General features: G+C 36.0%; 1 protein-coding gene across 2 annotated transcripts in view; it reads left to right on the top strand.

The window, feature by feature from the left end:
- USP47 (ubiquitin specific peptidase 47) overlaps positions 1–25,160 on the top strand; it is a 115,812-nt gene that overhangs the window by 23,747 nt on the left and 66,905 nt on the right. The window contains exons 2-5 of one of the 2 annotated variants that reach the window (XM_059931142.1): positions 9,986–10,045; positions 15,827–16,030; positions 19,404–19,517; positions 20,951–21,089. In XM_059931142.1, the coding sequence (XP_059787125.1) occupies positions 9,986–10,045; positions 15,827–16,030; positions 19,404–19,517; positions 20,951–21,089 (517 nt within the window). The remainder of the gene's footprint in view (positions 1–9,985; positions 10,046–15,826; positions 16,031–19,403; positions 19,518–20,950; positions 21,090–25,160) is intronic. The other variant, XM_059931143.1, reaches the window with a different exon arrangement.

The raw sequence follows: 25,160 nt of genomic DNA on the forward strand, positions 1-25,160 counted from the left end.
ATTGGGTTGTTTGTTTTTTGATATTGAGCTGCATGAGCTGTTTGTATGTTTTGGAGATTAATCCCTTGTCAGTCACACCATTTGCAAATATTTTCTCCCATTCTGTGGGTTGTCTTTTCATTTTGTTTATGGTTTCCTTTGATGTGCAAAAGCTTTTCAGGTTAATTAGGTCCCATTTGTTTTTGTTTTTATTTCCATTCCTCTAGGAGGTGAATTGAAAAAGATCTTGCTGCAATTTATGTCAAAGAGTGTTTTGCCTATGTTTTCCTCTAAGAGTTTTATAGAATCTGGTCTTACATTTAGGTCTTTAATACATTTTGAGTTTATTTTTGTGTATGGTGTTGGAGAATGTTCTAACTTCATTCTTTTACGTGTAGCTGTCCAGTTTTCCCAGTACTACTTATTGAAGAGACTGTGTTTTCTCCATTGTATATTCTTGCCTCCTTTGTCATAGTTTAATGGACCATAGGTGTGTGGGTTTATTTCTGGGCTTTCTATCCTGTTCCATTAATCTACATTTCTGTTTTTGTGCCAGTGCCATACTGTTTTGATTACTGTAGCTTTGTAGTATAGTCTGAAGTCAGGGAGCCTGATTCCTCCGGCTCCATTTGTCTTTCTCAGGATTACTTTGGCTATTCAGGGTCTTTTGTGTTTCTATACAAATTAAAAATTTTTTTGTTCTAGTTCTGTGAAAAATGCCATTGGTAATTTGATAAGAATTACATTGCGTCTGTAGATTGCCTTGGGTAGTATAGTCATTTTGATTGATTCTTCCAATCCAGGAACATGATATATCTCTCCATCTGTTTGTGTCATCTTCAATTTTTTTTCTTCAGCATCTTATAGTTTTCAGAGTTCAGGTCTTTTGTCTCCTTAGGTAGGTTTATTCCTAGGTATTTTATTCTTTGCAATGGCAAATGAGATTGTTTCCTTAGTTTCTCTTTCTGATCTTTCATTGTTAGTGTATAGAAATGCAAGAGAGATCTACGTATTAATTTTTTATCCTGCAACTTTCTGAATTGATTGATGAGCTCTAGTAGTTTTCTGTTAACATCTTTAGGATTTTCTATGTATAGTATCATGTCATCTGGAAACAGTGACAATTTAACTTCTTTTTTTCCAATTTAGATTCCTTTATTTCTTTTTCTTCTTTGATTGCCATGGCTAGGACTTCCAAAACTATGTTGAATAAAAGTGACGAGAGTGGACATCCTTGTCTTATTCCTGACCTTAGAGGAAATGCTTTCAGCTTTTCACCGTTGCGTCTGATGTTAGCTGTGGGTTTGTCATATATGGCCTTTATTATGTTGAGGTAGGTTCCCTCCATGCCCACTGCCTGGAGAGTTTTTATCATAAATGGGTGTTGAATTTTGTCAAAGCCTTTTCTGCATCTATTGAGATGATCATATGGTTTTTATTCTTCAATTTGTTAATGTGGTGTATTATACCGATTGCTTTGTGGATAATGAAAGATCCTTGCATCACTGGGATAAATCTCACTTGATCATGGTGTATGATCCTTTGAAGGTGTTGTCGGAATCAGTTTGCTAGTATTTTGTTGAGGATTTTTGCATCTATAGTCATCAGTGTTATTGGCTCATGATTTTCTTTTTTTTGTGCTATCTTTGTTTTTAGTATCAGGGTGATGGTGGCCTCATAGAATGAGCTTGGGAGTGTTCCTTCCTCTGCAAGTTTTTGGAAGAGTTTCAGAAGGATAGGTGTTAAGTCTTCCCTAAATGTTCAATAGAATTCCCTTGTGAAGCTATCTGGTCCTGGACTTTTGTTTGTTGGAAGTTCTTTAATCACAATTTCAGTTTCAGTTGTTGTGATCAGTCTGTTCATATTTTCTATTTCTTCCTAGTTCAGGTTTGGAAGGTTGTACCTTTCTAAGAATTTGTCCATTTCTTCCAGGTTGTCCATTTTATTGGCATATATTTGCTTGTAGTAGTCTCTTATGATCCTTTGTATTTCTGTGGTGTCAGTTGGAACTTCTTTTTTCATTTCTAATGTTATTGATTTGAGCCCTATCCATTTTTTTCTTGATGAGTCTGGCTAACAGTTTATCAATTTTCTTTATCTTTTCAAAGAATCAGCTTTTAGTTTCATTGATCTTTTCTATTGTTTTCTTCGTCACTATTTCATTTATTTCTGAGCTGATCTTTATGACTTCTTTCTTTCTATTAACTTTGGATTTTGTTTGTTCTTCTTTCTCTAGTTGCTTTAGGTGTAAGTTTAGGCTGCTTATTTGGGATTTTTCTTGTTTCCTGAGGTAAGACTGTAGTGCTGTACACTTCCCTCTTAAAACTACTTTTGCTGTGTCCCAGAGCTTTCAGATTGTTGTGATTTCATTTTCATTTGTGTCTAGGTATTTTTTGGTTTCTTCTTTGATTTCTTCACTGATCCATTAGTTGTTTAGTAATATATTGTTTAGCCTCCACGTGTTTGTGTGTTTTTACAGGTTTTTTCTTGTAGTTGATTTCTAATCTGTTAGCATTGTGGTCTGAAAAGGTGCTTGATATTATTTCATTTTTCTTAAATTTACCGACGTTTGCTTTGTGGCCCACCATGTGACCTATCCTGGAGAATATTCCATGTGCACTTGAGAAGAATGTGTATTCTCCTGCTTTTGGATGCCGTGTTCTATAAATATCAGTTAAGTCCATCTGGTCTAATGTGTCATTTAAGGCCTGTGTTTCCATATTGATTTTCTGTCTGGATGATCTGTCCATTGATGTACGTAGCAGTGTTATAGTCTCCCGCTATTATTGTGTTACTGTCAATTTCTCCTTTTATGGTTGTTAACATTTGCCTTATACATTGAGGTGCTCCTATGTTGAGAGCATAGATACTTATGATTGTTATATCTTCTTGGGTTGATCCCTGATTATTATGTAGTGTTCTTTTTGTCTTGTAACTGTCTTTATTTTATTTCATTTTTTAAATTTCATTTTTATTTTTAAATTTTTGAATTATTTTTTTGTACACATTTAGTTTTTTGTTTGTTTGTTTGTTTTAAAATTTATTTATTTATTATTTTTATTTATGGCTGTATTGGGTCTTCGTTTCTGTGCGAGGGCTTTCTCTAGTTGTGGCAGGCGGGGGCCACTCTTCATCGCGGTGCGCGGGCCTCTCACCATCGCGGACTTTCTTGTTGTGGAGCGCAGGCTCAGTAATTGTGGCTCACGGGCCCAGTTGCTCCGTGGCATGTGGGATCTTCCCAGACCAGGGCTTGAACCCGTGTCCCCTGCATTGGCAGGCAGATTCTCAACCACTGCGCCACCAGGGAAGCCCCACATTTAGTTTTATTGTAACAATTTTTTTTTTTTTTTTTAGTTTTTATTTTGGCTGTGTTGGGTCTTTGTTTCTGTGCGTGGGCTTTCTCTAGTTGTGGCGAGCGGGGGCTACTCTTCATCACGGTGCATAGGCTTCTCGTTGCGGTGGCTTCTCTTGTTGCAGAGCATGGGCTCTAGGCACACAGGCTTCAGTAGTTGCAGCACATGGGCTCAGTTGCGACGCACGGGCTCTAGGGCAACGAGCTTCAGTTGTTGTGGTGCACGGGCTTAGTAGTTGTGGCTTGTGGGCTCTAGAGCACAGGCTCAGTAGTTTTGGTGCATATGCTTAGTTGCTCCACAGCATGTGGGATCTTCCCAGACCAGGAATTGAACCCATGTCCCCTGCATTGGCAGGCAGATTCTTAACCACTGTGTCACCAGGGAAGTCCCGTAACAGTCTTTATTTTAGAGTCTGTTTTGTCTGATATGAATATTGGTACTCCAGCTTTCTTTTGATTTCCATTTGCATAGGATACCTTTTTCCGTTCCTTCACTTTCATTCTGTATGTGTCCCTAGATCTGAAGTGAGTCTCTTGTAGACAGCATATATGTGGGTCTTGTTTTTGTATCCATTCAGCCAGTCTGTGTCTTTTGGTTCGAGCATTTAATCCATTTACATTTAAGGTAGTTATCAATATGTATGTTCTTTTTGCCATTTAAAAAAAATTATTTAGGATTTGTTTTTGTAGCCCTTTCTTTTTCATTCCTTTGTTGTTCACTTGTGATTTGTTGACTATCTTTAGAGTTCTGTTTGGATTACTTTTTCTTTTCGTGTGTGTATCTATTGTAGATTTTTGGTTTGCAGTTACCATCAGGTTTTGATATAGCAGTCTATATATATATATACAAGATTGTTTTAAGTTGCTGGTCGCTTAATTTCAAATGCATTTCCAATATCCTGCATTTGTATTCTCCTCATGATTGCTGATTTTTATATAATATTTTTGTGTGGACGGCTTTCTATTTTTACTGTATGTTTGCCTTTACTGGTGAGCTTTCCCATTTGTAATTATCGTTTTTCTAGTCGTGGCCTTTTCTTTTCCACCTAGAGAAGTTCCTTTAACATTTGTTGTAAAGCTGGTTTGGTGGTGCTGAATTCTCTTAGCTTTTGCTTGCCTGATTTTTCCATTAAATCTGAACGAGGGCTTTGCTGGATAGAGTATTCTTGGTTGTGGGTTTTTCCCTTTCATCATTTTAAATATATCATGCCACTCCCTTCTGGCCTGCAGAGTTTTTGCTGAAAAATCATCTGATAACTGTATGGGGATTCCTTTGTATGTTATTTGTTGCTTTTCCCTTGTTGCTTTTAATGTTTTTTTCTCTGTCTTTGATTTTTGTCAACTTGATTAGTATGTGTCTTGGCATGTTCCTCCTCGGGTTTATTCTGTATGGGACTGTCTGCACTTCTTGGAGTTGAGTGAATGGTTCCTTTCCCACGGTAGGGAAGTTTTTGACTATTATCTCTTCAAATATTTTTTCAGGCCCTTTCTCTCTCTTCCTCTTTTGGGACCCCTATAATGTGAATGTTGATGCATTTAATGTCATCCCAGATGTCTCTTAGACTGTCCTCATTTCTTTTCAATCTTTTTTTTTCTTTATTCTTGTTTCTTTATTCACACCACAGCTGTGATTTCCACCAGTCTCTCTTCCAGGTCACTTATTCATTCTTCTGTCTCATTTATTCTGCTATTGATTCCTTCTTGTTTATTTTTCATTTCAGTTGTTGTACTGTTCATCTTTGTTTGTTCTTTAAATCTTCTAGCTCTTTGTTAAAAATTTATTGTATCTTCTTGGTCTGTGCCTCCATTTTTTTCCCGAGATGTTGAATCATCTTTACTATCATTACTCTAAATTCTTTTTCAGGCTGATTGCCTACCTCCACTTCACTTAGTTTTTCTTCTGGGGTTTTATCTTGTTCCTTCACCTGTAACATATTTCTCTGCTGTCTTATTTTGTCTAACTTTCCTTTCTGTGTTTGTGATCTCTGTTTCTCAGGCTGCAGGTTTGTAGTTGCACTTGCTTCTGGTGTCTGCCCCTTGGTGGGTGAGGTTGGTCCAGGGGCTTGTGCAGGCTTCCTGTGGGATGGACTCTAGCTGCCCCCTGGTGAGTGGAGCTGGTTCTTGTCCCTCTGGTGGGCAGGACATGTCAGGGGGGGTGTTTAGAGGCGGCTGTGCACTCAGGACAGATGTTAGGCAGCCTGTCTGCTGATGGTGGGGCTGTGTTCCCACCGTCTTGGTTGTTTGGCCTGAGGCGTCACAGCACTGGAGACTGCAGGCTGTTTGGAGGGGCCAGGTCTCAGTGCCAAAATGACCACCTCCAGAAGAGCTCACGCAGATGTGTATTCTCTGGGGCCTCTGCCAGCAGTGTCCTTGCCCCCACAGTGAGCCACAGCTGAACCCCGCCTCCCCAGGAGACCCTCTAAGGCCTGCAGGTAGGTCTAGCCCAGGCTCCTATGGAGTCACTGCTTTGCCCTGAGTCCCAGTGCATGTGAAACCTTGTGTGTGCCCTCCAAGAGTGGAGTCTCTGTTTCCCCCAGTCCTGTGCAGCTCCTGTGCAGCTCAAGCCCCCCTGGCCTTCAAAGCCAAATGCTCTCGAGGCTCCTCCTCCTGATGCCAGACCCCCAGGCTGGGGAGCCTGACGCTGGGCTCAGAACTCTCACTCCTAGGAGAACCTCTGCGATATAATTATTTTTCAGTTTGTGGGTCGCCCACCTGGTGGGTATGGGATTTGATTATATCGCAAAAGCCCTCCTCATACTGCCTCATTATGGCTTCTTGTCTTTGGATGTAAAATATCTTTTTTGGTAGGTTCCATTCTTTTTTGTCAGTGGTTGTTCAGCAGTTAGTTGTGATTTTGGTGTTTTTGTGAGAGGAGGTGAGCTCAAGTCCTTCAACTCTGCCACCTTGTCTCCTCTTGAGTTGAATCTTTAATATATCTTTCATTTATTTCCTTTGCATTCTTTCCTATACCTTCTTAAAATGTAGAATATAGTTATAAACTTTTTATATTTTTGTCTATTAATTATATCATCTGTATTATATCTGGGTAGGTTTTCATTGATTGATTTTTCTCCTCATTATGGGTCATCATTTCCTACTTTCATTCATGCCTGTTTATTTTGGATTGGATGCCAAACACTGAATTTTATGTTGATGGGTGCTGGGTATTTTTTATTTCCATAGATATTCTTGAGCTTTGTTCTCTGACAGTGCTAATTTACTTGTAAACATTTTGATCCTTTTGAGACTTGCTTTTAAAAAGTGTTGTAAGTTTGATCCAGAATAGCCTTTAGGTTAGGCCTAATTTGGTCCCACTACTGAGACAATACTCTTCTGAGCCCCGTGTATTATGAAATTTTTTTCACTCTGGCTGGTGGGAACTAAAGTGAGCTCCAGGGATTCTTTCCTGTGGTTCTTCCCCCTGCCTCAGGTAGTTTCTTCACATGCATATGCTGATGAGTACTCAGGGAGGACCACTACATGTCTCTGGAGCATGCTATTTGCACATCTTTCTTCTCTTCAGTATTCTGCTCTGTAAATTCTAGCTGAATTGACCCACTTGAACTTCTAACCTTATCTTTTCAGCTCAGGAAGATTGCTGAACTTTAACTGGGTTCTCTCTCCCCGCACTGCAGCCTGGAAGGTAGCTTACCTTTTTTGTTTGTGTTTTCACAGGGATCACTGTCCTGTGTTACCTGTTATTTAATAATATTTGAAAACTATTGTTTCATATATTTCATCTCTTCTTTTTAGTTGTTTAAGGTGGAGAGGGTAAATCCAGTCTGCTATTTCATCTTGGCTCATAATGGAAGTTTTTTGGAGTTAACAATAAACAAGTAAAATACAAACAAATGTATCAGGTGGCTATAAGTATACTATGGAGAAACCTGAAGGAAGGGAGAGGAGGAGGATTGCAATTTTAAATAGAATGGTGAGAAGAGGACCAGTTTGAGAAACTAGCTGTTTTGATTATTTTTTGCTTTATAATAGCCTACCCCCACACTTAATGACTTTTGCTCATGGACGTGCAATTTGGGCCAAGCTGAAGAGAGACAGCTTGTTCTGCTCTGCTAGGCGTCAGTTGGAGCATCTGAAAGGCTGGGGTCTGGAATCATCTGAATACTTGCTCACATGTATGGTTGTTGATGCTGGTTGCCAGATGGGATCTCAGTTGGGTTGTGGCTAGAACATCTACACATGACCTTTCCGTGTGGCTGCTTGGCTCCTATACAGCATAATGGCCAGGTTCCAAGGGTGAGCATCTGAGAGAGAGCCAGGAAGAAGCTGTGTTGCCTTCTCTATTTTCTAGCCCAGCCTTGAAAGTAATGTTATGTATCACAGGAAGTCACTAATGCTGGCCCATATTAAAAGGGACTGGAATTAGATTCCTAATCTCGCTGGGAGGCATGTCAAAGAATTTGTGGACACATTTTAAAGCCATCACAATGATACTTGAGAAAAGAAGGTAAGGATATCTAAAGGAAGAGCATCCCAGGTACAGTGTACAGAAATGCAAAGACTCTGAGGCTGGTGGATACCTGATGGTTTAGATTTGTTTATTTTGAATTTCCCCTGTACAGTGTCATCTCCTTGAGGGCAAGGACTTTTGTTCACTGCTATTTTCTCAGCACCTAAAACAGTGTTTGACAGATAGTTGTAGTTTAATTCTTATTTGTGGAAGAGATAGCGTATTGGCAGCAGGTATCAAAAAAATCCTAAAAATGAGTACATAACCTTTGATCTAGAATTCTTTCTTTAGGAAATAAACTTTAGGGAAAAAAATTGTACAAATAAGCAAAGCTGTAGTGAAAATTTGGAGGTTTCTAAATGCCTATTAATAGATTAGTTAAATAAATTATGGTTTGCCTATATAATGGAACACTGCAATTTTTAAACTAAATGTTTTGACCCAGAAAGATGAGTGAGTGTTGAGGGAAAAGGAGCAGAATTCAAACGACGGTGTTCGGAATGATCTTTTTTGGTTAATAATCTTTATATAATATATGCATAAAATGGAGAGGGATCTAATAGGATGTATATCAAATTTTTAATAATTGCTATAGGAGTTATTTTAGACTTGCTTGTCAAAAAAATATGTATTACTATTATAATAGAAATACATTTCTATTATAAAAGCAAATGAGGTAAAATTTTTTAACTGATGTAGAATAGTATCTAAGCTACTGTGAGTGATAAAAAGCACCTTTCAAAACAATATGTAGGGTTCTTTTTATTAATTAAAGAAGGTGGAGGAAAACGAAATTTGTACAGAAAAAGTGTGGGATGTAAAACCAAGATTTTTCAAGAGATTATCTCTTGATTATAGGTTATCCTTATTTCCTTTTATATATTTCTATATTTTCTTGATTTGCTAAAATAAGCTTCTTTTAAAATAAGGAAGAGATATTAAAAGAAAATAGCTGTAGGGGGTAATGTTAAGCAGCTTTACTTTAATAGTATTTATAATATGAAAAATCTATAAGGTAGCAAAATCGGGGATCTTTTGGTTTTCTTGCAGAGTTCCTTTGATGGTCTCAAAATAGTGACTTAGAGAAAGACAAATACTGTATGATTTACTTATATGTGGAATCTGAAAAACTGAACTCTTATCAACAGAGAACAGATGGGTGGTTGCCAGAGATGGGGGATGGGAGTTGTGTAAATAGGTGGAGGTGGTCAAAAGGTACAAACTTCCAGTTATAAGATAAATAAGTTCTGATTGTAATATACAGCGTGATGACTATAGTTAACAATACTGTATTGTATGTCCGAAAATTGCTAAGGGAATAGAACTTAAAAGTTCTTATTACAAGGACAAAAAATTTGTAACTATGTGAGATGATGGATGTTAACTAAACTTATTGTAGTAATTAATCATTTTGCAGTATATACGTATATCAAATCATTATGTTGTACATCTTAAAACTATTACAGAGTTATATGTTAATTATATCTCAATAAAACTAGGAAAATATGACTTAGAACATTTGATTTATACACAATTCTGAAGCTACTACTCTTTGTTAAAATGTGGTGGTTTTCCATGTTAATATTTTTTATCACCATAATGTAGGTTTTCAGTAACCTTACAAGAGTAATTGAGGGGCTTCCCTGGTGGCGCAGTGGTTAAGAATCTGCCTGCCAATGCAGGGGATACGGGTTCAGCCCTGGTCTGGGAAGATCCCACATGCCACGGAGCAACTAAGCCCATGTGCCACAACTACTGAGCCTGTGTTCTAGAGCCTGCGAACCACAACTACTGAGCCCGTGTGCCACAACTGAAGCCTGTGTGCCTAGAGCCCGTGCTCTGCAACAAGAGAAGCCACCACAATGAGAAGCCCATACACCGCAACAAAGAGTAGCCCCCACTCGCCACAACTAGAGAAAGCCCGCGTGCAGCAACGAAGACCCAACGCAGTCAAAAATAAATAAATAAAATAAATTAATTAATTTTTTTAAAAAAGGAGTAATTGAGGCCTAAGATTAAAACTACAAATATAATTTATGAATGAAATCTTAGATGATATAATAATACTTTAATTCATACATATTTTGTTGTAAAAATGTTTTTAGGTTAATTGTTCTCATTTCACTGTCTTACCTCTTTATTTTAAAGAAATAATTTGTAATTCATTTTGTTCTTACACACCATAGGATGTGTTTTGGAGATGCAGACAAAATATCTTTGATGAAATGAAGAAGAAATTTTTACAGGTAGACTGCTGATGTAATTGCTTTAGTGTGATAATCAGCAGAGCAAGTAACAGCATGTTAGTATTTTTATTTAATAACAAGGCATGTCTTAAGTTTTATGCTTGTTTGGCTATTTTATTTCTACCTGATTTTATTTATTTTTCATTTTGTTTATTTATTTATTTTACCTGATTTTAATAATAAGAAAGTCACCTTAAATGAATATATGTCTGATAGTACCTCGTGTTTAACAAGTGAATGAGGTGGAAAACTGATATAAAAACTATAGAACCTTTAGTTTTGACTTTTGGGTATAATAGTTGTCTATTTTTTACAGATGTATTTATTTTCTGAAATATTAATAGTGCTGGGACTAAGTTATTTAATAATTTACAGAGTCAAAACCCAGACATCTTATTTGAAGAATTAAATAGAACTGTTACCTTCCCGACAACGTGTACGCACTACAAACCTAAACATTCCTGTGATGTAGCATCCTATTCTAACCTTTACTTAATACCTCACTTTCCTCAGGTCCCTTTAGCTCTAAGTTCAAGGTTCTTTATTTAATCTCTTCTGTCCTCTTCAGGTGATCTCTGGCAAGAGGCCACGTAGAAAAATATCATGTAACATTTTAGAGTTTGCTGGGGGAGTTGGAGTGGAGTGGAGGGAGGATCTTCAAAATAAAATAATCTTTTTCTCATGTAAGTTAAGACTCCCAGCACTACCCCAGGAATTGTTACTTGTTAAGGTAAAAATGCACAGTCTCAATGAGGCTGATAAATTTAATAAACTTCAGTGAGCAAAAATATTTATACCATCAATTTTTTTTTTTAGCCTGTGGCAGTATATTAGCCGTGAACTGTGGCTACCCGGAAGGGTAATGCTCTAAGGCTTAATTTCTTAGCTCATAGCAGTTTCTTTATCAAGTAGTAGATAAAGTGGACTCTGTGTGTGTGTGTGTGTGTGTGTGTGTGTGTGTGTGCATTTTTAAGTTTGCAACCATAGTATTATCATTTGTAATAACACTGAAAGGAAGAAAGTCTTGAGAGAAAATGGGTTGACTATTAAATTTAGAGGTAAAGAGGTCCCTTTGTAATGTTTTAAAATTATTCATATTAATTTTTTTCTTAGAAAAATCTTAATCTTGATAACTTTGAATTGTGTTTGATGTTGTTTTCTGCATGCTAATGCCATTCTAAATGTATGCATTAATTATACACCTTGTTTTGTGTTTTTTAATAAGAAACACCTACGAAGTATTTTTTTATGAAACAAAAATTATGATGTTAACTTCAGAGAACTCAGATTTGAACTTAGAACTGTTCGGAATGCCAAGAATAGGAGACAGGATGACTTGAGAGGCTCTGAGACTCCTTAGACAGAACCATCTGTGTTGACCACTTCTAGAGGTTCCTTTAGTGACCGTATCTTTGGAAGAAATATATGTTTTCAGTGTTTTTATCCCAGTATGTTTTATCTTTTGTAAATAAGACTGTCATTTTTGTTTGTTTTGTTTTTTCAAGGATTCTTTTTTCAGACTTTGCTGGGAAATCTGGCTTTGTTTCTGCATAGAGCACAAAGACAGAACACTCTCTTAGCATATAGTGTTAATGTAACTACTGTTGACTTTCCCCTTTTTCTCACAAGTGTAATATTGCTATGAGTTGCCCACCAAGTAAGTAGTTTTAATTTTATACTTTGTACCTTTTTTGTAATTGGCCAGATTTTCTGTGTAGGGAACTTTGTGCCCCTCTAATAGCTCACCTAATATAGATGAAATGTTTTCCCAAGTGGGACATGCTTTAGGCTTTTCTAAAACTTTGCATTTGTTTTTACTTACCTGTTTTCTCCTATTCATTATAGAACTTTTACTGACTCAAAAATTGTGCTCCCTTCCCTGAATTAGGATGCTTCAGATGCTTTACCTTAATGTTGGGTGTAGTGCTTAAATGGAACCCCCGCCACCAACCACCATCACTAATACCACCATCACCACATTCTTCCCAACTAGCACTTGCATGTGCTTAAATTTATTTAGGTGTGTTTCTGTTATCTATTACTGTGCAACAGCCTACCCCAAAACTTAGTGGCTTAAAACAACTAGTTTATTTGCTCACAATTCTGTGGGATGGGATTTGGGCAAAGGCTTAGCCAGTCAGTTTTTCTGCTTCACATGGCATCATCTGGGATCATTACTTGGCTGCATTTGGCTGGTGACTGGCTTTGGGTGGAATGTCCAAGAAGGCTTTTCTTACTTATCAGGCACCCCAGTGCTCCACTAAGTGGCCACTTTCTCTCTGGGTGGATTGTTAGGGTTTTAACACAGCATGGTGGTCCCAGGATAAATGGATTTCTTTTGCCTGGCTGGCTTATAAGAGGAACATTCCAAGAGGTGCAAAAGCAGAAGTTTCCTGCTTTAAATCACACAGTATCACTTCTATCACATTCTGTTGGTCCTAGTTGGCCACAAGGCCAGCCCAGATTCATGGGAAGAGCAAAAAGAAAAAGAGTGGCAAAGAATTTTTAGCCATCTTTAATTTACCTCAAGATGGTGATGTTTTTTGCTTTGGGCATAAGTAGGACCAATCAGGGGTAGAACTCCAAAGAAATTAAGAAGAAAGAGGACACTCCTATTTTCCCAATTCTAAGAAATACTTTTTTACATTTAAGTATTGTGGACATCTGTATGTTTAGTATAATATTGTAGAATTTTTTTTCTCTTGAAAAGCTATAATAAAAAGATTGGTACAACCTTATTGATGAAATCTTAAAATTGGAAAAAAATTTTTTTTTCTTATTAGTTCCCAAATTGGGAGGCAGGGGGAGGAAAGAGATTTTGCCTCAGTGTAATTAGTGTGGGCAATCACGATAACAAAAATTCAGATGTAATCTATGGATGATGGCTATGTAGTAGATTAAATTAGGACTGAAAAATGGGCCAGGAGGTTGAGTATAAAGTAATAAGATTTACACGTGGCTAGCTTAGAACTTTAAAGGTCAGAGTTTTTCGTTTGTTTAAATTATCCTAGAATTGAATTCAAGAGTAATATGTGATTGGCCCAGAAATTCTTATAGGAATCTTAAGAAGAAACAGACAAGTGCACAAAGTTTTATATAGGTATTCATCACAAAATTATTTCTAAAGTGTAATAAAGTCTAGCTTAGGAGTCAGTAAAATTAAATTGATGGAACAAATTATTATTAATCCATGTAATAAAATATTATTCAATTGTTAAAATGATGAGTTAGAAAAAGTTTGACAAGGAAAGGTTACATGATATATTTATGAGTAAAGAAAGAGGTTTCAAAACAGCATGTATATCTAACTGAATGTTTGTGTTTAAAAAGTGTGCATGTGTTTGCGTAGGAAAAATATTTGGAATAATATAGACCAAAATGTAATAGTTATCTCTGTGTTATGAATTACAAATAATTTCCACTTTTTCCTTTATACTCTTCCTATTTTGTTTTTTTTTGGCTGCGCTGCGCGGCATGTGGGGTCTTAGTTCCCTGACCAGGGATTGAACCCACAGCCCTGCATTGGAAGCACAGAGTCTTAACCACTGGACCGCCAGGGAAGTCTCTATACTCTTGCTATTTCAAAAAAAGGAACAAAATTACTTATGTGCAATGCACAGAAAAGAAAGCTATTGTCATTAAAAAGAATAAAAGGCATACATAAGATTAAATTTTGTGTTTACAATAGTACATTTAGCCTTCAGATGAGATTCCATTGGGGATAATATTACCCACATCTGGGTGTGGAAGGAGAGGAGGCTGGAGTGCCTGTACCTTGCACTTACTTATTTAAGGAAAGAACCAGGAACTGCTGATGGCCATATGTTACCCTATCATCATTCTTATGTATACTGTTATGTCAGCACTTCTGATTTCTGAATTCTTAGGTAGAGTTCTCTTGCTTGGACCGTCAACTTCAACTTATCTGAAGCTTTAAAATCTGGCAGCTGTAGTGCTTTTCACCTGGAAAACTTGAGTCTACCTCTGAAGTATACTGTTGAAAGTGTAAAAGCAGATCTTTTGTAGTTGAAATTGATTTAGAGTTTCTCGTTTCTTTATTGTGAACCAGAGTTAAAAAGGGTCCACTTTATGTTTCTCAGTTTGAGATTAAAATGTGTAAAACCATCTGTTACAAGTGTTAATATAACACCTTAAGCTTATAGCTGAAGGCTTTTTTGTTCTTTGTTATCCTGTTTATTTTATAAGAAATGTATTTTTCTTTATTTTGTTCTTAAATGGGTTATTATTGGTAATTAAATATTTTGACTTGTCTGAAATATAGTGCTAGCCAGTCTTAAACATTATACTTCTGTTATGGCAACGTATTTCTGTTTTAAACTAATTGGATTAACCTTAGTTTAGGTAATCTCTTACAAACCCAAAATTATATATGGCAGAAACAAATTATAATTGTATTACCCTGCCAAACAAACAAAAATACCTTGTGATGGTCCTGTCTTCAATACAAGTCAATGATAATAACTATTCTTATTTAAAAATGGATAATATAGAAGTAACAAAAGATTGAGGTTAATATTATTGTGTTTTTTAAAAAAAAGGTGAGAAATACATTCTTGTGTACAATACCAGTTTGTACAGTTCATATTTGTACAAAGCCTTTTATGGGGATAGCGAGAGTTCCCTCAGATAATGACTGCTGCCCTAGACTTTGAGGGAAAGCAAGAGATTTACATGATCAGATTTGCATTTTAAAATACTATTCTGGATTGAAGGAAGATGAGATTGGAAGAAGCTATTGCCATGATCTTAAGGTAAGATTCTGAGTGCTGCAGGCAGGATTAAAGAGAAAAGGAATAGTTCAAGAGATATTCAGATGATAGAAATGATAGAATTTGGTGATTATGTGAGTTGAAGAAGAGGGAAGAAATGAAGAAGGTGCTCCTCTCTGGTTTCAGCAGCTGGTAGATGATGGTACCATTAATTGAGTTGGGCATTACAGGAGGAGGGAAAGAACTTCTTTCACCAAAGTGCCTGATGTAGCCTACTACTGCTGTGTAAAACAGGGAAAAGAGTCGTGTCCTTCAACAGCTTGAGGGAAGGCATAGCTTCTTTGAGAAAGTCTCCTTTAAAATTTTTTTCTCTGATTTATGTACTAGATAAAAAAGAATGAAAAAATTTGTGACCCTAAGTCCCTTCTACATTGGTAATTGAAAAGTATTTTTTCCTTGCTTTCCTTTACCCCTCTGCTGGCTGATCTATTTGGGTAAGGTTGTCAGCTCCTAACACACTGATAAATAGGGCTTTTGGACTTTTGGTCTGTGGGTACAACAAAGTAAAGGTCAGGATGCCTGATTGCTTTTATCCTTTAGTTATGGATTTTGCAATCTTAGACAATCCTCATTGCATTTCTACACAGTTCTCTTTCTCTTTCATCAGGAAACCCAGAAATGCTTGATTTGACTGTGCTAGCATAGTAGTGACACATTTTTAAGGATCAGATTTTGTTATTTTCAACTGAAAATTGCTCAAGTAAACTTGTCTTCATGGGCTTGTTGATCATTGATTTACAGCCTTAAAAGGTGAAAGCAGATATCCACAAAAGCAATGGTTGATTCTTAAATATGCCCCAGTTTTTCCAAAACAAACATGTATGGTGCTTTATGTGTTTGACATATCCATTAGAGTATATTTCAGCCATAAAACAGTAGTATTCACACAGAGAAAATAGTATTTTGTGGGGGTTTTTTCATTTAATCATAGAAAACATTAATAATTCTATTTTTTCTTTAAAGATAAATAGTATATTTTTTTAAATTTCAGGTAGAAAATGCTGCTGAAGAACCAAGAGTCTTATGTATAATACAAGATACTACTAATTCAAAGACAGTGAACGAGCGGATCACTTTAAATTTACCAGCTTCTACTCCTCTCAGAAAGCTCTTTGAAGATGTGGCCAACAAAGTAGGCTACATAAATGGAACGTTTGATTTGGTGTGGGGGAATGGAATCAATTCTGCTGATATGGTAAAACTCTAAACTGAAAGCATCTTCTCTTAAGCTGCTAATAATATTATAGTCATTATTGTTGTTGTTTTTAATAGTATACTAAATCCTGGAATCCTTCGTAATATTGTAAGCAGGACTATAGAGTCTGTGTGCAACTTGATATTTGGATCCCTCTTCATCATTTTCATTCTAGATTCAGTATTTGATTACCTTACAGTTTGCACAATGTCATTTCATTAGTTGTTTTATTCATGTAAGATGATTATCATAATATTGTGTCATCTATGGAAATTTTTCCAGCATTTACTGAATGGGATATTCATTTTAAATATTTAAGTGAAAAAAGCAGGATATAAAATCATATGTATTTTATAATCTAATTTTTGGAAAAGAAGAAAAAATGTATATAGAAAGAAAAAAGTAATAGAAGGACTTACACTCCAATATTAACAGAGATTATGCACCAGATAGAGTGGTAAACACCTGATCAGGAAGGTTGGTGGTATCATGACTTCAGCTTCAAAGACCTCACAGTAAAGTCATAGAGATAGGTATATCAAAAAATAATTACACTAACATGTTTTAAGTATTATTAAGTATGATTTATGAGTTTACTGTAAGTGCAAAGAGGAGGCACTGACCAGTTTTGCATGGGAGAGTGGCAAAGGGGACTGTTGAGTTGGATCTCATCTGTATTTTAGAATAGTATTCTAAATAGTCTTTTTTCTTTCCTCTCAGTCCAAATTCACCCTGCATACGATTGCTAGAATTATCTTCAGTCATCTTAAATCATAGTACTCCTGTCACCTTCCAGTTTAGAAATCTTTAATGACTGCTCACTGCCCTGATTAAAAGTCATATTCCCTAAGTTAGCATTCAAGACAATTGGTCCTTTAAATCTAATCTTAGCTCACAGATATTGGACTAATTTATTTTCTTAACACAAAATTTCATACTTCTCCATCTCTATGTTTTTGCTTATGTTAACCTCTTCCTGTCCTATACCATTGCTGCTCTTAAGTTTTCCAGGAAAATACCTTTAAAGGCAAATGAATTGAATGTGTATCCTGATCATATTTGGAGGGCATAGTTTTAATTGGCTCTGCAGAAGAATAAAAGGTGTTGGGTATTGCTTGATTTGCCTTTAAAATTGATGATATTTTGCCTTCTATTCCATAATATATTTATGATTTTTAAAAATGTAGAACTAGTGTTTTTAAATGGGAAAAGAATCTGAAAAAGAATAGCTCTATGTACAACATATGTATAATCGAATCACTTTGCTGTACATCTGAAACTAACCAACATTGTAAATCAACTATAATATAAAATAAAAAATTTTTTTAAAGTGTACTTACAAAAAAAAACCCAACCCTAGTGTTTTAAATTAGCCAACTTTCCCCCTCTGAAATTGGTCAGTAAAATTGGTAGTCCAACAAGTTATACAAAGAGAAATGATATTTAATCTGAAACTTTGAATACTCTCTTTTACATTACTGTGTAACTTCTAGTGTTGCCTCTTTTTCGATTTAAAGGATAGTTCTATACTGTCTGCCCAAGTCCTGTTTATCTCTTACTTTTAAGAAGACTTACTTGATGTTTCTTCATGCCACTTTAAAAGTAATCTTTCTCTTTGTCCTCCTATTGCACTTTTTCTTCTGCTATGCCACTTATAGTCTTTTTATTATAGTTGTTATTCATTTGTGTCTTTCCACTTGATAGGATGTATTTTGATGTCTAGGACCTCATAGTATTCGTTTTGTATCCTCCAAAGATACTATCCCTAGGCACTCAAAAAGTGTTTGTTAAATTAACATCTGCTGTAGCACTATGCCAGGATTAACTATTTTTCTTTCTTCAGCTGTGACTGTTCTTAAGTACTTAATTTTTGTGTCTTAATATGCCTACTGTACATTTCTATGAGTATACTCTTACCTGCTTACTGTACAATGCTGCAAGTATGCTTCTTTGAAAACCTAATTCATTTATCTACTCTGCATCTCATACACACAGACAGACATTTATTGAGGTAAAACCCCTATGTGTTCTAGCTGTATCATCTGATCTTTTATGCCTGAGAGATGCTGAAAGATCTGGTTCCTGCCAGAGAATATAAGGGACCCAAAGATACCTTTCTTCCTTTCAAGTGGCTTCTCTTAGCTTCTGGTTCTCTGTCCTGTTTTTCTCATGGATTTCTAGATGTGATCCAAAGTGAGATTATATAAGTTCATTTTATTAACACTTACTTTGTGCTTACTCTCTCTGTACCTAGTATTGTTCTGATACTAGATTTTATACAAATATAACCTCATTTAATCCTTTTAACCACACTATGAGGTAAGTGCTATCACAGCCTCATAGGTGAGGAAACTGAGTCATGGGGAAGTGAAGTAACTTGTACAGAGTCACACAAATAGCAAGTGGCAGAATCTCTTACAGTTAATTTTTTCGTCCTTAATACCTATGCTTTTATATAATGTTCATTTTGTAAGAAATAAAGGCATCTCCATAAAATAAGTCCTTCTAAGGAGATATTCCTCATGTCTTTGAAACATTAAAAACATTTAATGAACAAAATAGTTTTAAAACAAAAGAGTAGGGCATTCATCACATCCCTCATTTTTCTCAACAGTGGACTGGAGTGTTGGGTGAGTATGGCTTGGAGCATGCAGAGCTCTGTCTCTCATCCACCAACTAGAGTGTATCATCAGAATGACAGCCAGGGTTTAAATTGCCTACCAGGTAAAAGAGTTAGGTGAAGGCTAAACATGTTAGATGTTTAGTTTTCAAAGGAGTGATCACTTCTATCACCCTGGGATCCTCTGAATCCTGGCAGTGGACTTGAAATAGGTATCATTTACTAGGACAGGCTTTTCCTTCTGAAGGAAGGTCTTTCTGAAGGTGCCCATTTTTTAATGTTACATGATTATTTGGGTTGGGTTGCTTAGTGTGTTTCCTTATGTGGGAATTCTCATTATATTCCTATATCAAAACATGTTTTTACAGTTTTTAGTGATATAAAATAATCTTTAGTTAATTTTCATGAAAACCCATTGAATACTATATTGCATACATTTTAGAGAACATCGAAACAAATGTTTACAATTCTTTTTTTTGTGTAGTACTTCAGTTTTTTAGATGTTGGGAAATGTGAACAGCTGGGATACCTGTCAGTATATGCCCTGTCACTGGGCTTAGCCATCCCAGTTCCTGAATAGATGAGTTAATTCCAAGCCTAGATTAATAGAATTTATTAGAATCTTCATTAAAAAAAAAATACTGTTTAAGCCCAATAATTGTAGATATGTGTCTATTTACATATTACTTGTTTTATTTTATTATTATAATTAATGTTTCTTATAATCTGAGATATCTTATTTTATGCTTGTAGGCTCCACTGGATCATACCAGTGACAAGTCTCTTCTTGATGCTAATTTTGAGCCAGGAAAGAAGAACTTTCTGCATTTGACAGATAAAGATGGTGAACAGCCTCAAATACTGCTGGTAAACTCTTTAGAAAGCCCTGTAGTCATAATTTTTGTGCACTGTCACCTACTACTTGGGAAGCAATTTTCCAAAGGAAGGAGGAGAGATGTGTTTTGCAATTTATGTATAATAAATTATTTTTCTGTTTTCTGTTGGCTTGTTATAGGTATGTATGTTAACATGGTTACACTGGGCGTCCATAGCACTTTGTTTGTGTATATAGTCTCTTGCCACACTGAGAATCACCACTAGAACAGGGATGGGGATGGGTCTAGGATCTCCTACTGTGTTTCAGTGGCCTTTTGTTTGGTTAAGCATTTGCTTGGTTGGTGTAAATCTTCAGCAGTTTTGCCCAGGTTTTCTGGTATTTTGGTAGGGGAACAGACCCCCAGAATTATCTACTCTGCTGTTTTTGCTCCCACTCCCCATCCCCCACCCCCCATTTTTTTGGAATGACTAGTTTGTAAATTCTTTGCTTTATTTCTGTTCTTTTAGTGTTTGCTGCAGTTCATATTTCAATAGCCTTTCCTGTCTGGTTCAGTGGCTTTAGTGATTGTCAAATCTAGTAACTCCCAATTTGAGAGAGATTCATTGAAAAAACCCGGTCTGATTTACCTTGCTGCTTTACAGACTGAGGAAACTCACAGAGTTTATGGACTTTTTCAGAACGCTTCTCTTTAATGAAACTTTTCTCAGGAAAAGTTCTTCTATTTGATGCTTTTCATTTAGAAGTCTATTGTGAATTAGAATGCCTCTCTGGACAGTAGACAGTAATTAAACACAGGACATCCATACAGAAGCAATGCCAGAATATGTTCTGACTTTCCTTAATCTCATTGTTTATTTTTATGACATTGTGAGAAGATTTTGATTAGTTTGAGTGACATTGAAACTAAATTAGCTATTAATTTGGGGATTCATGTTTTAAAATGCTTAGTAATTAGTCTTCAGCTCTTACTTGCTTGTGCTGATTTTATATCCCTTACTCCTTTTGGACATCTTCCTCATTAATAGGAAGTTTCTTATTGGAGACAATAGGAGACTATCCATTTCATTCAATACTTATTGAGTGTCCCTTACCTTTCAGGCCTACTTAGCAAGGATAATGTAAAAATAAATGATAAACTCTGTCATCAAGGAGTTCACAATTGTACTCTGATTAATTAGTACCAGAAATCTCTTCTCTCATGTAAACAAAATTTGAAAAAGAATTAAATAAAATTGAGAAAGTAAGAACTTTGGAAGGAGACCTAAGCATTTTTTCCAAAGTGTGTTATATTGGGCATCTTTCAAACCTTCCTACAGGAAATAATGAGGGTATATACTTTGAATGTCTTGGTGGTACCAGTAATGCCTTGTCTCTTTTTCATTGCCTCAGGAATTAGTATGCCTTTTTTCATTGTTTTAGCAATATTTACCACTCAGTAAATATTGGTTATGCTGCATTTTAGGAGGATTCCAGTGCTGGGGATGACAGTGTTCATGACAAATTTATAGGTCCACTTCCAAGAGAAGGTTCTGTGGGCTCTACCAGTGATTATGTCAGCCAAAGCTACTCCTATTCATCTATTTTGAATAAATCAGAAACTGGTAAGATATATTATTGTTGTCATTGTTGTATTTTCATAAAATCATAGGGCATTAATCCAGAGTAATCTTAGCGATCTCAAGCCTAATCTTCTCATTTTATGGATTAGAGAAAACAGACCCAGAGCAAGATCGCTAGTTAGCAGAAGCAAAGTTAGAACAAGAATGTGGTTTCCCTTTCCCTCAACCCATTGTTATTTTTACTGTATTGTTACTGCCATTATTTAGTAAAAAATATTAAATATTGGATTTTGAAGGAAGACTTTTCTGTTTGATAATTTTCTATCTTGAATTTAATCTTAAATTTTTGAAGTTGACTTCCTCTGGAAAGGAATGTATCTCCGTGTGCATTGGAATAGACTATGGCAGATACTTTCATGTGGAAACAGATGGGCCAGGCTTATTTTATCAGAAATACTGTGTTATCTTCTAGTTTAATCTAATCACATGTTTGAAATTAATCAGGTAATTTAAAAATTCCTGTTAGCTTTTTTCTGAATATGTTTAAACCTATATTTTTGAATTTTTTTCAATTTATTGAGCTAATGGAATTGCTTTATGTATGCAGTTTTATATTTATTTATATATAAGACTGGTTAATTGCCTGAAAATATAATCTGGATACTTTCACATATCATTTTATCTTAAAACAAACATTTTCAGTAGGTAGTATTCATGTTAAAAGAAATGGAAACAGGCTTAGAGAAGCCTTTGATTATATAGCTAGTTAATGGTATTTCATGTTAGGTATGGCTTCAGAGTATTTACTCTTAGAACTTTAAAACAGAGATGACTGTAAATATTAGACACAAATATCTAGTATAAAAAGAAAACTGTAGAGTAATATTGTAGATTTTGTTTTAATGTGTTCTGTAATCTTCCACTTACTATATTTTGTAATTGAAATGTAGAATAATTTCCTCATAGCTAATCTTTTGTACAGGCTTAATGGTGTATTTGTTCTGAAAATGGTAAAAGCTGGTCGTGTTTGGTATTTAGGATCATTTATATCAATAGAACTTTTTGCAGCAAACTACCAAGAATAAAAGAGAATGACAAAGTATCTTTCTAATTATACTGTCTAGAGTGTAGTGATTCTCAAATTTTTATTTCTTTAAAAATCATTTTGAGATACTTGTTAAAAATGTAGGTTCTGGGGCTTCCCTGGTGGCGCAGTGGTTGAGAATCTGCCTGCTAATGCAGGGGACACGGGTTCGAGCCCTGGTCTGGGAAGATCCCACATGCCACGGAGCAACTAGGCCCGTGAGCCACAACTACTGAGCCTGCGCGTCTGGAGCCTGTGCTTCGCAACAAGAGAGGCCACGACAGTGAGAGGCCCGCGCACCGCGATGAAGAGTGGCCCCCGCTTGCCACAACTGGAGAAAGTCCTAGCACAGAAACGAAGACCCAACATAGTGACCAATCAATCAATCAATAAAAAAATAAATAAATCTTAAAAGCAGAAACCTACCATTTAAAAAAAAAAAAAAAAAAAATGTAGGTTCTGAGGCATTACTCCTCCAAATACTAAGTTAGTTGCTCTGCAGTAGACTGGATAAATTGCGTTTTTTAAAAATAGATACCCTAGATTATTATGAGATAGTTGGAATACTTAGAGAAAGTTCCAGATTTAACAAGTCAGGATTCTTGAAATTTTTCTGTGTATTCTGACAACCAACTCAGTCCTTATGCAAGAAGTATTTACAGAACTCCTACTTTGTGCTGAGTACTGTATGGCTCTCTGATGCCTGTAAATTCCTAGAGACTAAAGCATACTTTAAAAAAAAAGTTCTCCTATTATACGAATGTAATACATGTTCATTGTCGTATTGTAAAATGAAAAAAGTGGAAATCACTGACAGTACTATTAACAGAAACTGCTTTAATGATTTTGCTTATTTTTATCTTATCTTTCCTTCATCTGAATGCTTTTAAGAAAATGGGGAAATCATGTTGCGAGCAGACTTTTAATATATATTTTTTCGTGTAATACTATATGAGGAGCATTTTTCAATGTTATTAAATAGTATTTTAATATGGGTTTTAAGTGACTGAAGAATAGTGTTTCATTATATGATTTAGATAGTTAAACTGTAATTATTACCTATGTTATGATGAACATACTTATACATAAGTTTTTATTTTCATCTGTGATTATTTCCTTAGAGTAAGTTCCTAGAAATTGAATTACTAAGTTGAAATTTATTAAAAATATTTTTAGAGGACTTTGATATACATTGCCATGTAATCATAGTCTTCATTCCCAACTATTGTTCCTCATACAGCTCTTTTCCCTACCAGTACATTTTCCTCCGGTGTTCTGGGGTACTGCCTTTCTGAATTAAAATAATCTGTACACATCCAAAGGAGCTGGGGGTTCAAAAAGTGTTCTTTTTTAAAAATATTTGTTTATTTATTTGTTTATTTGACTGCACCAGTTCTTAGTTGTGGCACACAGATCTTTGTTGCTGCATGCGGGATCTTCATTGTGGCACGCAGGATCTTTAGTTGTAGCATGTGGGATCTTTTTAGTTGCGGCATGCGGGATTTAGTTCCCTTAGTTCCCTGACCAGGGATCGAACTTGGGCCCCCTGCATTGGAAGTGTGGAGTCTTAACCACTGGACCACCAGGGAAGTCCCAAAAAGTGTTTTGTTACTGACTATTGAATTTGCGTTTTCCTTAAGAAATTATTGTAAATGTACAAAATGTTTTTATTGAAAAATGCTCTCATGATTTCAACTCAGGGCTGTAAGAAAACATTTCTCCATAATGCCGTGAGGCTGAGGACTTAACATTTTCTTTCCTGTGTCCCTTGCCTACCAACTGCTCTGGTAGCCAGCCACTGTTGATAGGAGATGGTTGGGGGTCGGGGGAACTTTAAAGAATAAGGAGTGGATTGAAGGCTGATGTGGACTCTCAGGTGATTAGAAACCACATGACTGAGGTATTTCATCATTTAAAACCGAGATATCTTTCCTTGGGCAGTTTCTTTCACAATTCTTTTCGTTTTATTTTATCTACTTTAGGAGTTGGCCAGTTTCATTCTACTTCATTTGGCCTGTTCGAGTTCTCGTTCATTTCTTGTTGGTTCTGTTCAGGATTTCTTTCTGCATTTGCCATCTGCAGAATGGCATATGTTCTTATGTTCTTCTCCCTTAACTAGCTTGAACTTACAATATTGACTCATAACTATTTCAGATAGAGGACCCACTTGATAACAGTTATCATTTGAAATTACAGTATTGACTCATAACTATTTCAGATAAAGGACCCACTTGATAACAGTTATCATTTGAAATTTGCTGATTTAGACAATGCATAATGATAAAAGATTTCTATTCAGTACCATTTTATCTTACTAATCTCACTAAAACCTTCATACTTTTGGAAAATAGTAGTACATTTATTTGAGACACTGTTCATTCTGTTTAAATGTGGTGCTGAGTCAGGTACAAAAGACCATAGGTTTCTATATGATTCTTATTGCTAGTGGTAAAGTAAACAGCAGTGGCAAAAATTATTACTCCGTCCTTCCCTTAAGCCCCTCCCCCACCACCTTTTTTTAAGCCCAGGGAAGGGAAACAAAGTCACAAATAAATGATACATGATTGGTCTTAAGGTACACAAAGAACAATAGTAGTATTCATTTACCTTTTAAGGCTACAGGTAGAGTGGTTGTCCCTGACTGTTGAGGAACTGGGGGAAGGAGATGGAGAAGAAGGGAAATCCCAGGCAGCCTCAGCTGAGAAGAAGGAGCAGAACAACCTGGTCTCCTTGCTTGAGTGCTGTCGTTTGTGGGGAAGAGTCCGCTTATATAACCTGAGAATGAAGTAATGCTTTTTACTATTAATAATCAGTCCAGATATCGTACAGATTTGTATTACTTGTAAGTCATATGCACTTCTCCCTCATGTGCACCTGCTGCTATGCTAAGTAGTAGGATAGATAGAGAAATAAGATTTGACCCCTCCGCTCACAGTCTGTTGGGGAAGCCATACAGGTAAATAAACAATTATAGAACAGAGTAGGACAGGGTGTTGTGAGAACAACTCAGGTGGGGCATGCTGGTTAGG

Source organism: Balaenoptera ricei, chromosome 8 (genome assembly GCF_028023285.1).
Source record: "Balaenoptera ricei isolate mBalRic1 chromosome 8, mBalRic1.hap2, whole genome shotgun sequence".
NCBI classification, from domain to species: Eukaryota; Metazoa; Chordata; class Mammalia; order Artiodactyla; family Balaenopteridae; genus Balaenoptera; species Balaenoptera ricei.